The 16,642-nt window shown below is 49.1% G+C and overlaps 1 protein-coding gene across 2 annotated transcripts in view; it reads right to left on the bottom strand.

Annotated features, from left to right (window-relative positions):
- Window positions 1-16,642, bottom strand: part of PIK3CD (phosphatidylinositol-4,5-bisphosphate 3-kinase catalytic subunit delta) — a 73,364-nt gene that overhangs the window by 16,467 nt on the left and 40,255 nt on the right. For both annotated transcript variants that reach the window (XM_075906079.2, XM_075906078.2), the window contains exons 7-15: window positions 15,113-15,202; window positions 12,378-12,599; window positions 6,380-6,476; window positions 5,787-5,917; window positions 4,729-4,788; window positions 4,237-4,404; window positions 3,597-3,718; window positions 2,137-2,280; window positions 911-1,010 (exon numbers count right to left, since the gene is read on the bottom strand). In XM_075906079.2, coding sequence (XP_075762194.1) covers window positions 911-1,010; window positions 2,137-2,280; window positions 3,597-3,718; window positions 4,237-4,404; window positions 4,729-4,788; window positions 5,787-5,917; window positions 6,380-6,476; window positions 12,378-12,599; window positions 15,113-15,202 — 1,134 coding nt within the window. The remainder of the gene's footprint in view (window positions 1-910; window positions 1,011-2,136; window positions 2,281-3,596; window positions 3,719-4,236; window positions 4,405-4,728; window positions 4,789-5,786; window positions 5,918-6,379; window positions 6,477-12,377; window positions 12,600-15,112; window positions 15,203-16,642) is intronic.

Here is a 16,642-nt window from a genome sequence, read left to right as displayed (position 1 = left end):
TGAGCTACGTTGGCAAAGCAGCGTAGGGACTCGGCTCTGAAACAGCGAAGGGTTACCCAGATCAGTGTGGGGACCCAGGACTGCAGCAATAGAGAGGACTGTGGGTTAATAGCTGATGTGTGGAACTACACGTGTGGTGTTGATCAAAATGGACATGCTTTAGCTAGTTCTGCTGACAAGCCCTTTCCTAATCTATCTATTCCTCTTTATCTCAGGTATTTCTATAAACCCCACCCCATAGTACCTGAGCACGTCAGGTCCCATTGATCCCACCTCACCCCTGGAGGTATGGCAGTGCCATTATCCCCATGTTACAGATGGGGAACTGAGGCACAGCATGGCTACATGGCTTGTCTGAGGCCACCTGAATCCAGCTCTGCCAAAGTGGGCATGGGGGGTTTAACCTTCCCCTGCCACATGGAGAACCCGTCATTTGCTGGCTTAAACTAGTATAAGTGACGGAGTCTCTGTAACTTGGTCTTTACATCATGACTTCAGTCACTCCACCAGTGTTGAAGGGTCCGTGACAAGAATGGGTGGGTGAAGTTCTGAGGCCTACAATGTGGAGGTCAGACCTGATGGTCCCTTCTAGTTTCTGAGTCTACGGCTACATTTCCTAGGCACTACAACATGGGTCCTCAAACTGGGGGGGCGTGAAGAAATTCTAGGGGGGGGCGTGAGGCGACCCAGCCACACACACCCCCATCAATCCCACCCCAAGTTTTGCTGCTATTTTGGGGGGGGGATGAGGGTTTCTCAAAAATCAAAACGGGGGCGTGATGCCGAAAAGTTTGGGAACCACTGCACTACAGAAATACAAATAAATAATAATCAGGCTTGAAAGGCTAACAGATGACATGCAGCTGTGAGCAGGGGATGGTCCAGCTTCCTGCCTGAGAGCAGCCCTTACCTGCTTCATTAGAATTCCCATGTGGTAGTTGCTCCCTCTGCAATAGGCCTCCAAAATCAGGCCAAACCTGAGGGCGACTGCAGGGACATGCATTTCCGACCTACAGAAAGAGGGAGATTAAAGCCAGCCTGACTCACTGCAGCTGGTGACTAGTTCTCTTGTTCACAACAGCACAGGAAAAAAATATTATTCAATGACTCCAATTAGATTCCTTTTATGGAACAGAGGGGGGGGAGAAAAACAGAGGGTTTTAAAGAAAACTCCAGTGCCTGAAGCCACCAGCCTTCTGACTGGATGACTAACTGGCTAAGCATTCCTCTGGGAGAACCTCCTCGGAATCCACATGTTCAGAAAGGACTGCTGGTCTCGGATGCCCAGCCTGAGACATTTTAAAGAGAGCCTGATTTTCAGAAAGTGCCGAGTGCCTGCCTTCTGAAAAGCAGGCCCCTTAGGGTGCCCAAGGGAACCATCCCCCAGTCACTAAATTTGGGCTTACGCTGAGATGTGTCTAAGGCCTCCAGAGGAATGGAGAGAGAAAGATGCAAATTTTAACATCAGGATCACTGATGTACATTACAGGGGTAAGCTAAACAGATACAAGCAAGTTAAACCAATAAAAGTGTCCACAGACAAGGTTTAACTAAGTCAGTGCAACTTCATACTCTTGATAAACCGGTGCAACTTTGGGAGTGAAACCAGCCTGACATGTCGCAGAATTTTTAGAATCTCAACAATCTGGAGTGTATACATATATATTCCACCCTCTTGTCTCTCAGATTCCAGGATGAGTTTTCCAGGCTGGCCATTAGAAATAACAAGTAAAACTGTCAAAAGTACCCAATGGACTTAAGAGCCTCAGCCTCCTGGGAAATTAACATGTCTTCAGCTCCCAAGGTACTAAGTACTTTTGAAAATTGCACTCAACATCTTTTTAGTTGACAAATGTGTCCAATTTGAGATGGAATCAATAAGAGAAGAAACATACAGAGAAGACCCTGGGATACCATTGTACGGTCAGAGTCTGTACAATGTACTCCTGGAAGTCAGATAACCATAGAAATACTTGAGCAGAGAGAAACTGGGTAGGGATTGCCAATAGCCCTTCAATATGCATCCACTGAACGTAGTTTCTCTCTCATACACATACACCCGTGCCATCAGGATTTCAGTAGATGCTGGTTTGACTTGGTTACCCAGATAGACTCTGAAACAAGGTGGCTCTTTACCTGAGATGCCAAAACAGAAAGTGTCCTATTTTGCGATTGGCTAATGCTCTGTCCAATAGGAACTTGGTTAATTCACAGTCTAAGTAGGATTCATACTTGAGCACCTGGACAAGCTGCAGCAGATATTGGAACAATTCGTCATCCCTGGGAAAAGAAAAGGAAGATCATGGGCAGTGAGTAGTGAAGGCAAGGGAAGGCATTGCCTTCCCAAAAATGCCTACACTCCGTGGCTGCTGGGAAAGGCTGGGGCCGCGGTGCAGAAGCCTGACTCCCCGACCATAAAGGAAGGCTGGGGCATGGCACAGGTGGCCAGGAAGGATCGGGCTGGGGTTGGACGGGGCTTGGCTCCACCAGGGGTTGGGGGAGAAAGGTTGCTGAAGGGGCGGGGCCTCGGGTAGACTCATAGACTCATAGACTTTAAGGCCAGAATGAAGCATTATGATCATCTAGTCTGACCCCCTGCATGCCACAGAATCTCACCCACCCCTCCTAGAATAACCCTCTCACCTATATCTCAGCTATTGAAGCCTTCAAATACTTTGAAGACCCCAAGATGCAGAGAATCCTCTAGCTGTGATCTGTACCCCACGCTACAGAGGAAGGCGAAAAACCTCCAGGGTCTCTGCCAATCTTCCCTGGAGGAAAATTCCTTCCCGACCCCAAATATGGCGATCAGCTAAACCCTGAGCATGTGGGCAAGACTCACCTGCCAGACACCCAGAAAGTTCTCTATAGTAACTCCTATCATCCCTCCATTGACCTATTTACCACTGATAATGAATGGTCAATTAGTTACCAAGATCATGTTATCTCATCAAACCATCCCCTTCATAAACCCATCTAGTTTAATCTTGAAACCAGATAGATCTTTTGCCCCCACTACTTCCCTTGGAAGGCCGTTCCAGAACTTCACTCCTCTAATGGTTAGAAACCTTCGTCTAATCTCAAGTCTAAACTTCCTACTAGCCAGCTTGTATCCATTTGTTCTTGTGTCCACATTGGTATTAAGCTTAAATAATTCCTCTCCCTCCCTGGTATTTATCCCTCTAATATATTTAAAAAGTGCAATCATGTCCCCCCTCAGCCTTCTTTTGGTTAAGGTAAACAAGCCAAGCTCCTTGAGTCTCCTTTCATAAGACAGGTTTTCCATTCCTCGGATCATCCTAGTGGCCCTTCTTTGTACCTGTTCCAGTTTAGGGAAGGGTAGAAGGGACGGGGCTGGGTCTTGCCTTCCCCAACTAGGCCTTCACCTGCTGCCCATGGGGAAGATCAAAGATGACATCACCCATGCTGCAGCAACTGTAATTCTGTGAACAGAAGAGGCCTGAGCATTTTCCCAGAATCCTCCTCTGCAACCCTATAGCCAATCAAAAAGCAACTCAGCATCTTCTCCCTCCCCTGCCCCATTTCCCTTCCTTCCTCACCTCGCCTCCCCCCCCCCCCGCCCCGTGCATACTTACGTCAACTTTTTTAAGGAGTTGATAGTAAAGGAACCAACATAACGATCAGGGAAGCTAAAATCCAGTAACTCCAGTGCATTCAGGACAGGCAACTCTGGCCAATTCTGGAGCAGGGTGATCATCTGCCAAGTGTGGAACAAAGAGTCAGAGGGGAAGAGGAGACACTTGAGGGGGCAGCCTCCAAGCCATAAAGAGAGGTTGATGCAAAGAGCCAGGCCCTGACAAGGTTACATGAGGCTGCATGAGCTCTTGGAGGGTAAGAAGTTTTCATCTGGGTCTTGTACAGCACCCAGAGACCGCAAAGTGCAGGACACAGCAGAACCGTGACTGTCAGAGAAGCTGAGGAGAGTTCACAACAACAGTGGGAGTGGGGGGGGAAAGGAGAGAACTTGGACCCAGCGGAACCAGGCCCCCACTCTCCAAGTGCCAACCCAAAGCTTGACAGTGCCTACTGCCTGCACCGTAACAGAACCTCCTCTCTCCCCCTCCCCTCAGCTCTGGGATCTCACGAACTGAAAGGGCTGAGCATACGCCAATGCGCCTGTGCACAGAGCCAGTGGAAAAAGCCCAACCGGGCTCCCCCAATTCCATAATCTGGGGTGGCTGCTTGATCCATGGACCTCACCCACCCCAGCCTCACCTGTGCAACGTCCTCATGTTTATTCCACTTGGTGATAATGAGGAGCTTTGCCAAGGCCTCTGGATACTGGTCCCGGATCTCGTGCCTCATCTTCCACACAAGGTCCTTCTCATGCTCGTAGAGTTCGGTGTAGTTCCTCCGCTCCAGGATCTCCATCAGCTGCTGCTTCTGCTCACAGGAATTAACAGGGCTCAGTCTGAATCTGACATGGCCTCAATGTTCGCTCTGTTCCCTGGGAGATGCTGCAAATGGGCCCTGGGGTGGCTATTAGGGTGCATGACCCAAGTGGGGAAAAGAGCCAGGACAGAGTTTGGACAGAGCTTGTGGGCCCTCCCCTAGCAAAGCCAGGTTCATGCAGCGCTGAGGGAAGCTGGCAAGGCTGGGGTGGGCGCGGGTACTCCAGAAAAAGCACCCACAGAGGCCCATAAGCAATTCCTCAGGGAGGGCCTGTTGGACCTGACAAAGATTGGCTGGATGATGCCAGACACTTACCTCCTCTGGGTCCTCTAGTGTAGAGCGGGCATAGTCTCCGCTCCTCCCCAGATCCAACAGCTGCAATACAAGTACAGACTAAGTGAAGCAGCCTTTGTCTTCTTCACAGCCCACCTCCCCATTATTCCCCCACACAGCCTGCTCTTCCACTACTCTTCATTTGAGCCCAGCCAGTTCCCACGCCCTCCAAAGCAGCATCACGCCCTGCTGACAGGTCAGCAGCAGGAGAGCTGGCAGTGACTAGGGATGTTAAATATTGGTTAATTGAATAGTCGATTAACCTCACAAATGATTGGTCACTCGACTATTCGATAGTCCCTGGGGGTGGGGCCGGCAGCCAGTGCGATCTGACCCCACTCCTGAGGCGCCCCTGCCACTCCGCGCTGCTGCCTCTGTATCAGAGGCAGCAGTGTGGGGTGCCAGACGGGAGCTGGTCCGTGAGAGGAGCCAGTATAAAAACCAGCTCCCCTTGCAGACCAGCTGCCTGTCGCCCTGTGCTGCTGCCTCTGATACAGAGGCAGCAGCGTGGAGTGGCAGCAGCCTCTATCCAAGGGGGCAGTCTGACCTCCTGGACCTGTTTAGCCAGAGCTAAACCAGGCTGCCTGCCCGCCTGGCTCCTCATACACTTTAAATGCAGAGCCACAGCAGGAGACTGAGCCGGACTGCTGGCCAGCCTGCTAAAAGCTTTACTGCCGGAGGGGTGGGGGTGGGAATGCTTCCTTTTGGAACAAAGCCTCTTCAGATTCTAGGTCGCCCAAGGAAGCCGGAAGGTGACATGCAGGCTGCACTCCCTTTCCATTACAGCTTGCAACATCTGTAAGATAAATCTGTGTGCAGACAAGTCCTCATTTATGGAGGGCAGCTTTTCTAGGGCTTAGATGGGACTGACTGACTCACAGGCTGGACCCCTCTGCCCAGCGTGTGTTGCAATTAGTCCTTGGCAGCCTTCGTTCACCAGCTATTTGCACTCAGCCTTTCTGGACTGCTCTGTGGGTCACTTTCGGACTTTGTACTCTATAGGCCAGGCGACCCGTCCACAGAGATACCCTGCCCTTTACCTGCTCGAAGGATGGGTAATACACAGGGTGGGATGCGACATTGGGGAAGCAGATGACCAAGGCTGCTGCGCTCTCCGTGTTGGGGTTGCTCTGGACTGTGCCCATGGGGTTCAGCAGCTCCCCTTTCTCATCTGAAAAAGTAAAAAGAGCATGAGGCTGGATTCTCAACACTCACTGACAAGGGGGTGAGGCGGCAGCATGGCGCTGCAGACAGGTCACTGGCCTGGGACCCAGGAGACTTGAATTCCATTCCCAGCTCCGCCACTGACCAGCTGTCTGGCCTTGGGCATGTCTCCTCAGCTCTCCTGTGCCCTGTGTCCCTTCCCAGCCTGCTGTATCTTGTCTCTAGTTTACAAGCCCCTCCAAGTTGAGCTTGTGGCTCGTGATATGTGCACAGCGTAACAGGCCTCTATGTCCTACTGTAACCCAGAGACTTAATAAGAGAGTCACACCAGCAGGCAGTGTGTGTCGTTAAAATACAAGAAAGCTGCACAAAAGGTGCAAGAGAATAAGAAGAGAGACATCTCAGCTGTGCCCTGCCTAGGCTCTCTTCCCACCTCAGTGGAGGAGCCCCCAGCTGTGGTTGGCAGTACCTGGAAATGAGGACCACATGTGCAGGCAGCACTCTCCTGTTTTCAGCTGGTCCTTGTAGTCAAAGAGCATGATATTCACCCAGGCTAATGGGCAGTCCTGCGAGGGAAACAGGGAGACAGAGACAGGTGTTGTGATACCAGGAGCTGGTTGATGGGAAGAGGAGGGTTGCCAAGGGAGCAAGGGCAAAATAGCCCCCCTCCCCCAACAGTTAGAATCTCCACAGCCAGCACCTGAAACAGGTAAACTTACACCCACTGCACCCACCACGGGGCTGGAACCAGCAGCTTTTCAGCAGCACATAGAACCATTACGTTTCTGTCTAGGGCAAGAGCAGCGCTGTACCCACTTGGCACTTCAGGGGCCATTTAAGAAGGCAGAATGTAGTGACTGGAGTTGGAATTCGGCCATACAGATGGGACTGAAACGCCTGCACTTGTGGAAAGTCCCATGCAATCTTGATCACAAGTGGCAAGGACTTTAGAGCAGGGATTTTCTAGCAGCCAGCTGCCCCTAGCACTACCCTGAAGCACGTCTTTCTGTGGGTTTTCCCTGGAGGTCTCCCATCCTAAGGAGTGTCCAGCCCTGTGCTGCTTGAGAGATCTGCCAGGGTCACAGACATGATGCCATTAATAGACTTGTTAATAGTTTAAAGAGAGATGGTTGCAGGGGCAAGTAATATCTGGACCAACTCTTGGTAAGAGAGATGAGCTTTTGAGCTTGCAACACAGCTCTCCTTCAGGTTTATGAGAACTTGGAAGCTTGTCTACCTCACACCAGAAATTGGTCCAGTACAATATATGACCTCACCCTCCTTGGTCTCTCCAATATCCTTGGACCAACACGGCTACAACAACACTGCATTGTTAATAGCTTTTTCATGGTGTGGTGTAGCACACCCCTTGTGTGACAACACTTGGTACCAACAAGGCCTTCCAATCCCTAACTCCATAGCCCTCCCTGACCATTACACTTGGCTAACACACAAATTCTTGGCTATAGCCTATGTGCTTTGTGTATTTCTTAATACAGGGACCAGTACAGTTAGCATGGACTCCAAAACCAGGATATGCACATAAAAGCAGGTATATCAGATCTAGGATGAGCTTTTGTTATTTAATAAAGACATTTGGACAGATTGCTGATCCTTTAGTACAGGGCTACCCAACGTTTGTTTGCAGCCCGCGGTGCAGTTTGGGTTTACGCAGGGCTCAACACACACCCTGCAGGTAGGATCCTTTGAACACGGCCTTTACTGGGAATACACAGTGTGAAAGAAGCTATTTGCATATATTTGCATATATATTTGCATGTATATGCAACCACACTTAAATTGCGGCCCTCAGCATGTGCTGTGAGTATCGCTGTGACCATCAGGGCTTCCAAAGTTGAGAAGCTCTGCTTTAGTAGAACCATTAGCACTTTCCACCCATAGATCTCAAAGCACTTTACAAAACATGACAAAGTCTAAATAATCTCATTTTACAGATAGGGGAAATCAGCATGGAGATGGCGGAAGACCCAATAATAAAATCCATCTCTCCAAACTTGCAGCTTGGTGCTCTGCCTATTAGACTATGCAGCCTTCTTGGTGAGCTGCATTTGTTTACACTCAGTTCTTCAACAAAACAGTGTGGGCAATACTGCAGAACCAGCATTTAGTAAGACTTTCAGGAACCACAATGAGCTAAGAGCAAACTGACACAGAAACTGATCTCCTAAGAGGCTGGGGACAGATCTCAGATGAAATTATCAGCACAGCCAGAAAGGGAAATTTCAATGTAAAATGTGCACATCTATCAGATTTAAAAGGAGCCATGATAAGCCCTTTATAACCCACCGATGCATTCTAAAGAAATCACTAAGGCTTGTCTAGCAATCCTGGCGAAGGGGTTTTTCATTCATGGGAGAGGCAGGAAGCAGTTGTTTTCCCAGAGTAAAAAACATGAATCGCTTCTGACTGACCTCCCTCAACACTCCTTTATTGAGACTTAATCAGACTCCAGGTAACTTCAGCACGGTCAAGTTTGCAACATTAGCTTCTAGACCACAACGAAAGCCAAACAACCACAAAAGTCCCTATCAAAACACATGGTGGAGGCTGCCAAAGCGCTAAGTGAGATACTTAGTGGATAAGGTCCAGAAAGCGATGACTCAACATCTTCTGTGTAAGGGCAGAAATAGCTTTGGCATGACTCAAAGAGGAAAGAGCAAACCAGAAAAACAACTAGCCATCTGACTCATTCCTGTAAGTGCGCAGGCTCGCCTCTTTTCTTGGTAGCGATTCAATTCACCTTCCTGCTTTTGGACAGTCCAGAAAGGCCTGTGGTGCTCTTCAGCTAGTTCACGCACTGCATCTCAGAACCAGTGTTCCCTGTACACTGCACTTACGCAGCTACTTAGGAGAGATTCAGATGCTGCCCACCTGATTAGCCGAGTGCCCACAGCTAGGTTCTCTGTTTCTACTGCTGGTGCACATTTACACACGCCTTGGTGCACATACAATTTATTCTGCCCATGGATGAAAAAAAATGTGGATGGAAAAGATTAGAGGGAACATTGCTCAGAACAGTTCCAATGCTATTAGCAAGAGGCTGAGCAGGGACCATGCCATTGGGTAAGGTTGCAGTACAAGGCTGGGAGTTTCAAAAGAATTTAAAGAAACTGGGCATACAATTCCCACTGAATTTCAATGATGGTCCAGGCCTGCCATTACTGCAGGGGACTGGACTACATGGCCTCTTGAGGTCCCTTCCAGATCTATGATTCGACTAAGTTTGGGCCCCAATGGGTTTGTTTGAAAAGTTCAGCCTAAAGGCACAGACAAATCTAGTGATGCAAAACCTCATCCTACCCAATACCAGCAGTCACTCACTAAAATTCAGTTCCCCTCTATCACAGGGACAAGTACATGAGAAAGAGCCTCTACCAACTCAGCTCAGAGACTAAGGTCACAAGGAACCATCATGATCATCTAGTCCACCCTCCTGCACATCATAGGCCACAGAATCTCACATCCCCTACTGCTGAAAAAGACCCTTCGCCTCTGGCTGAGTTTCTGTAGTCCTCACCTTATGGGTTAAGACTTTGAGTTACAGAGAATCCATCACCATTTACACTAGTAAAAACCTACAACTAACCTGTGCCCCATGCTGCAGAAGAAGGAAAAAAGTACCCTAAAAAAACAGGACCTCTGCCAATCTGACCCATGGGGAAATTCCGTCATGATCCCAAATAGAGTGATCAGTAAGACCCTGAGCATGTCAGGAAGACACCCCCATCCCCACCACCAGACACCTGGAAAAGAATTCTCTGTAGTATCTCAGAGCCCCTTCCCCTGCATCTACCATTCCATGACCAGTCCTTGGAAACATTGGCTGCTAGCAGTTGTGGATCTCTTCATCTCCTCCCCTCCACACGCTTATCAGACTCAGTCTTGAAGTCAGTTAGGGTTTTTCTCCTACTGCTCTCCTGGGAAGGCTGCTCCAGAACATCACTCCTCTGATAGTTAGAAACCTTTGCCTAATTTCAAGTCTCAACTTGCTGATGGCCAGTTTATAGCCATTGGTACTTCTGTCAACACTGGTACTTAATTTACATAATTCCAGATTGGTTTGTTAACTCAACTGCCCAGATTTCCCCACAATGGCCTTGAAGATGAATATCCCTCCCTCCCTCCCTCCCCCAACATGCACAAAACTGCAGCATTTGGGAACCCACAGATATTATTTGTACCTCCCATTGTTGACATCTCATGGCCCCATTGCTAGCTTCCTTGTCGACAGACAGAGCAAAGCAATATGGGTCAGCATCCGTTAGTGCAGTATTATGGGAAGGCAGAGCTGATCCCTGCGTTTTTTGGGATTCTCTCCGAGTTCTCCCACAGCATTTTCAGCTGCTGGGAACAGCAGCATGAGTAGCTCTGTGAGCTCTCCGTGCTAAGGAAGGTCAGAGCAGTACACCAATCTCTCCAGTCTCTCCCCTGCAGCAGCAGTCTGCCTGCTGCTATGTTTCTAGCGGGGCAGAATGGGAGCGTTCCAATGATTTGCTCTTTCTGTTTGTTCCACAAATGGAGCAGCACACTCAGCTGTCAGTTACTTCCCAGAGCTTTGAAAGAGCAGGGGTGCAGGCCTGCAGGGCAGCAGAGATCACAAAACACTGAGCACGGCCATCAGGGTACGCATTGTGGGATACTGGCAAAAGATAGTTCTGTTGACAAAACAAACAGCAGAGTCCACACCGACTCTTCGTTAACAATAAAGGGAGGGGAAAAAAACAAAAATCTCTCGCAGGGCTGGAAGTTTTGTGTCACCAAAACTGGGTGTTTTTCCCCAACAAAAGTTGCATTGCAGTGTGAACGCTCTCACTGTTTTGTCAACAAAAGGCAGTTTTGGCAACAAAAGATGCCAGTGTAGACAAGGCCTACTGGGGTCATTTTTGACTGAAGTAGCATAATGAATACAGGGGACAGAGGATTCTGAGCAAAGGGATCATAGGATGATTGTTTTGGCATGCAGGTGACGAAGGTGTGAGAACAAAAACAAGATCACAAAGTGAATTTGAGCACCAAGGGCCTTCTCTTCTGTAGCTTGCACCAAACAGCCTCTCTGAATGTGTTTGTGCTTCTCTGCCAGGGTGACACATGGGGGACATGACAGGGCATGTGCACCCCAAATGGCATAGGCAGGAGGGGCAAGAGGCTGGCAGGGACTAGTGTGTGTGTGGGGGAGAAGGCTGGTACCCACAGCAGGGGTCGGCAACCCCTGCATTCACCAGCAGCTGCGAGGGAAGTGAAGCAATGTGGGCTCAGCTCTCTCTGCTCTCCCGACACATCACTCAGGGGAGAAAGCAGAGCGATACAACTGGGGGAGTAAAATGAGCTGGGGCTACATGGTTCTGCTTCCCCTTGCTACTGCCCATGAGTGAAGGAGGGCCAGACCTCCCCAGCTGGCACTAGACCCCTAGGCCCTGCTAGTCCCCCAGGCCACATTGTTTAGGGGAGGGGAAGAAGCGGGTGGAGAAGAGGAGGTGAAGCAGTGGCAAGGACAAACAGGGCCCACAGGGGTTGTCCCAGCCCTTCTCTGGCCTGGGGGTGTCACGTGGCTGGTGGCCCCCCCATGTCTCTCTTCACAGTTGCCCCTGCTTCCTTGTGTGTCCAGCCCATTTCAAATGTGAGCTAGAAACACCCTGCTTAAGCATTTGGTTCCCTCCAACACATGGCTGTAAAGTGGCTCTCACTCCCCCAGGGCAGGACACTAGTTCCTTTCAGAGTTTGTTCTCTTCTCCCACTCCCTTGGTGGTAAACTAGCGGTGCACAGGCTTTGCATGAAAGAGAAAAGCCAGCATATAATGAAGTTTTAACCTCAACTACAAATGAGGAAGCCCTGGAATGCAGAGAGGAAATGAACACAAATAATTCCCCTTTCTTGGCAGCTAAATATGGAGTAAATTACTGAATTTCCTCTCTCCTCCCTCCCCAGAGCAGTTACAATGGAACAGCACACAAGCCACAATGGCAGCCATTCCCCAATTTCCTACTCCCCTTAGAGCAGTTACAATGGGACAGTCCATCGTGGCCGTAGTTGTTCCTGAATTCCCCAACTTCCTTGGAGAAGTTACAATGATAGTGGTAGTGACTCCTGAATTCACTAGCCCCCTTGGAGCAGTTACAATAAGACAGTCCATCGTACTGGTAGCCGTTCCTGAATTCCCCAAATTCCCCCAGTTACAATGGGACAATCCATCGTATCAGTCGCTGTTCCTGAATTCCCAAATCCCCTGGAGCAGTTACAACGGAACAGCCCATTGTATCAATAGCCATTCCTCAATTCCCTAACCCCCGAAGCAGTTACAATGGGACAGCCTATCTTGGCAGAAGCTTTGCTATTGGCTGAAGCTCCCTCTTTGAAAAGCAAGAGTCCTAAGCATTTAGCTCAGTGCTGTTTCTGCTGCCACACAGAGCTGGCAAGACAGGCCCCACACCCACCAGGTCTCACTTACAGCTTTCTTGGATTTCTTCTTGGTGGATCGCGCCTTCTTGGCCTTTTCGATGACAGCGTAGAGGGCAAAACAGAGCCGCGCCATGCGGGGCAGGTCACAGATGTTAATGTCAAAATCCAGCTTCTGTTTCCACACCGGCTCTGAACACACATTCACTTCGGAGCTCGACACCATCTTGCAGAGCATCTCGTTGCCATGGAAAAGACCTGCCTGCACCACCAACTGAGAGAGAAAAGAACACGTCCTGAACTCTTTGCGTAGGGAGTGTGATTAGAACAGGGCCAGGGTTGAGACCCAGGACTTCTGGGTGCTAGTCCCATCTTTTGCCACTGTCTCACTGGGAGCCCATGGTCAAGTCCCTTATCTTCTCTATGTGTTAACATACTGATCTATACAGTTAATATGCTCTCTTCCTATCTCACTTATGGGTGGCGAGATTTAATCATTAGTTGCAAAGTTCTCATTTAACCCACCGCAAGTCCTTTGCTGGGCCCAATCAGAGGAGATGAGTCTTTCAGGCTCAGTAGTCAGAGCTATCTCCTTTAGCACAAGCTGTGGACACTAAGATGGCTGCCATCCCCCTGGCTCCAGAAGCACATTCTGCCCACGTGTGTGTGATGTTTGGAACCCTGGGGTGTCAAGTTAAAGTGTTGGTAAAGGCAACACATCAGCAGCTCTGGAGAATACATTCTGTTACACCCTGCCTCCCCTCCAACCCCGGAGAGGCACCACAGGGCAACAATGGTACAAGCTATCCTTTGTCAGTGTTCCTTATCTAGGACCCAGAGAGACAGTCTTCTCCACAGGAATATTTAGGCTGATATTGTCTTCGAAGCACTGAAATTCAGTAAGAGTTGGGCACTTAATTGCCTTAGGCGAGAATTTTCAGAAGCACTTGGGTAATTTATAAGCACAATGGCCAGTGTAAATCAATGGAGACCTGTGCTTCTAAATCACCTAGGGCATGTCTACACTACCATCCTAGTTCCACGAGGAGTAACAGTAGTTCGGAATAGGAAGCCTAATCCAAACTACCTAGTTCGTGCCGCGTGTAGCCGCGGGGCACGGAGTCCGAACTAGCGGACATTTAAAAATGGCGGCACCCAGCAATATGCAAATGAAGCCCGGGAAATTCAAATCCCGGGCTTCATTTGCAACTCCGGTTGCCTACATTAACCACCCTAGTTCGAACTAGGGTGGTAGTGTAGACATACCCGTAGATGCTTCTGACAATGCCTCCCATGAATCTCCCCAGCCCAGCGAGTCACAGGCCTTTCTGGTGAGCCTGCCAGCAGAGATGCCAAGTGCTCCAAATGCCATTATTGTTTTTTTTCCCTCTGGGGTGGACATGCTGGACAAAGTTTTCATAAAGGCCAAATGACTTGGGAGCACAATTCCCACTTTTCAAGTAACTTGAAGTACATTTAAAAGCTTACTTTTGAAAACGGGACTTAGGCTTTTATGAAAAGTGACCACCTAGACTGAGAGCAAAGAGAGAGAGGCACTCCCATTACAGGACCAACTTCTACTGGTGAGAGAGAGACGCTTTCGAGCCACACATGGCTCTTCTGGGACCAACCCAGCTACAACTACATTGCATACATGACTGAGACCAAGTCACATATCACATCAGCCCCCAAATAGCTTCCCTCGGGTACGATGCTGGAATTGTTTTGACAACACGCACACGCACACACACACACACACTCACTCTTTACGTTAAAATCCAACAGCAGTAAAACCAAATCAATGGGAACATTTAATGAATCTTAACAGCTGAGATACCTGACAAGCCCAGATGAACAAACTGGACCAAGCCCCTCAGGGAAGGCAATCAAGAAGAAATGGATCTGGGCTTATGTCAAGGGAGAAGCAAATAAATAGCACTGGGGAGGATGTGTAGAACTGGCCTGCACACAGAACAAGCCCAAAGCATGTCACCAGTGGTAGGTATCCTCCCTGAACTGCCATACTGAAACCAGATTTCTGGCACTTGCTCGGTCTCCATACTACTAAATGCATCAGCCCTCCCCTTCCCTCTCTCCTGCTTGGAATCTATCACAGACCAGGAAAGAGGCCTCTTCCTAGCCTGGGTCACATCCCTCCTGCTGCATTTTCATCCAGGCACTAGAAAACACCTCCAGTCAGGATCCCCCCCACTGAGAAGCCTCTTTCAGCCAGGCAAGAGCCTTATGTGCCCAGAACATCTGTATGGGACACATTCAAGCATCAGTCTCTGCTTCCTTTATCCTCATTTGCCAAACTCTGAGGTCTCAGATGCTCCATTTGTTTGCCTGCCCCACTCTGTTACAAGTTCTCTGTTGCCCAGGGTCTATTCTCTCTCCATTCCCCTCTTCTCTGTCGCTTGCCTATGCGGGGCCACTCCCTGTCTCTCTGCCTCCCCGTCTCACACAGCCCTAGTGCCTCCTCCTTCGTTGATCTCTGGCATTTCAGCATCTCTATTGAGGCGAGGTCACCGCAGCCGGGTCGCTAGGCTCAGTACTCAGAAACCCTCGCAGCTGAGACTTCTAAGAATGTGCTGCTCACTCAGGGCTAGCAGGTTCCCTTCTCCTTCCTGTTGTGACACTTTTTAGAGGTCGCTCTAAAGTTGAATGAAGAGCGATGCAGCAAAGGGCCATGTGATCTCAGGCCTTTGATCCCTGCTTTCTTTCACACACGCGGTGAGCAACCAGATGCAAAAAAACCCAAACAACCCACACCCAGCCCACACCTACCTTCATTCTCTCATCTGCATTCACTTTACTGCCTTGCACCAGTTCAATGTAAAAAGGCTGGTCAAGGGACCAGAGGGTCGCATGGGTTGGCTAGAGAGGGCAGAAAGAACAGAACTTAAGTCAGCACATGGACCAAAATGAAGACGGAATCACGTTCTCTGTGGCCAGGAGACAAGCTGGTGCCTCTTAGTCATCACCACTTAGCTAATCCCTATACTTGCCTGGGATGTACTGTACACACCTTAGAGATTGGGAAATTGATCCAAGACCAAATTCAGCCAGAGTAAGTGTGTGGATCTCCCACTGTAACACTAATGCCTCACACTTAGACAAAAAACAGGACTATGTAGCACTTTAAAGACTAACCAGATGGTATAGTATGTTGACCTTAATGGATTGTTCACTTTCAGTCCTTTGGGTACAATGTCCATCTTCTTGCACTTGGATAGAAAGATGATGTCTGTCTGTATCTGTGCAAGTTTTTTCATATGGTTGATGGATTTCCATTCCAAACAGCTAAATGTAGTGCCTTGCATGTAGAGTAGTGATAGAAATGTAGCCGTGTTAGTCTGGTGTAGCTGAAACAAAAAACAGGACTATGTAGCACTTTAAAGACTAATCTTGTTAGTCTTTAAAGTGCTACATAGTCCTGTTTTTTGTTTCAGCTACACCAGACTAACACGGCTACATTTCATCACTATTCTTCACACTTAGACAGCACTTTTCAGCAAAGGTCTTTCTGAAGATGTTCAGTATCCTTTTCCCCATTGGGAACTGGGACACGAGATGAACTGACTAGCCCAAAGTCACCTGGCTGGTTAGAGGCTGAGGCAGGAATAGAACCCCAATCTCCTGCACCCCAGCCGGGTGCTCTATCTACCATGCAACACAACAGCCTGGAGATGCTGCTCCTGCTCGTTCCAGGGCTGAATTTGGCTTAGAGAAATGAAGCAATTTATCCAAAGCCAAGGCAACAATCAGGGTGAGAGCTGGGATTAGAATACCAGAGTTCCAGGCTCCCTGTCCTGTGCTCAAGCCCCTAGAAACAGGAATAGACAGGTGCCCCGGGGGCGGGCATAGGTAGTTACTCCCATTTTTACTTCAGTATAGAAAAAAAGGATCTCAGACAGCAAAAGGAGGTTACCTACCTGCAAACTAGAGGTTCTTTGGGGTGCCGTGCCCCTATTTGTACTCCAAACATGGGTGTGCAATTGTGCCATGTACCTGAGTCCACAAGGTTTTTCTACCAATGTCTGTTGGCCCGCACGTGCCCACAATTAAGGTATGATGGCGTGTGGGTCAACACCTCTCTCATACTCCTCTCTTAGCACTGAGTAGCCCAGGATGCAGCTGCAAGGATGGAGGGCAGGTATTGGAACAGCAAAAGGGACCACCATCTTGAAGAACCTCCAACCTCCTCTTCATCTTCAAGTCTATGGATTCCAAACACAGGTGAGTGGCAAGCAATGATCAGCCTAGAGATGGGATGTGAGAGGAAGTGCAGCCCTCTGGGCGACATGGTCTACATCA

This window comes from Pelodiscus sinensis, chromosome 24, assembly GCF_052426305.1.
Source record: "Pelodiscus sinensis isolate ZL-2025 chromosome 24, ASM5242630v1, whole genome shotgun sequence".
NCBI classification, from domain to species: Eukaryota; Metazoa; Chordata; order Testudines; family Trionychidae; genus Pelodiscus; species Pelodiscus sinensis.
Note: the sequence above shows the minus strand (reverse complement) of the source record. Positions and strands in the feature narration are given on the sequence as shown.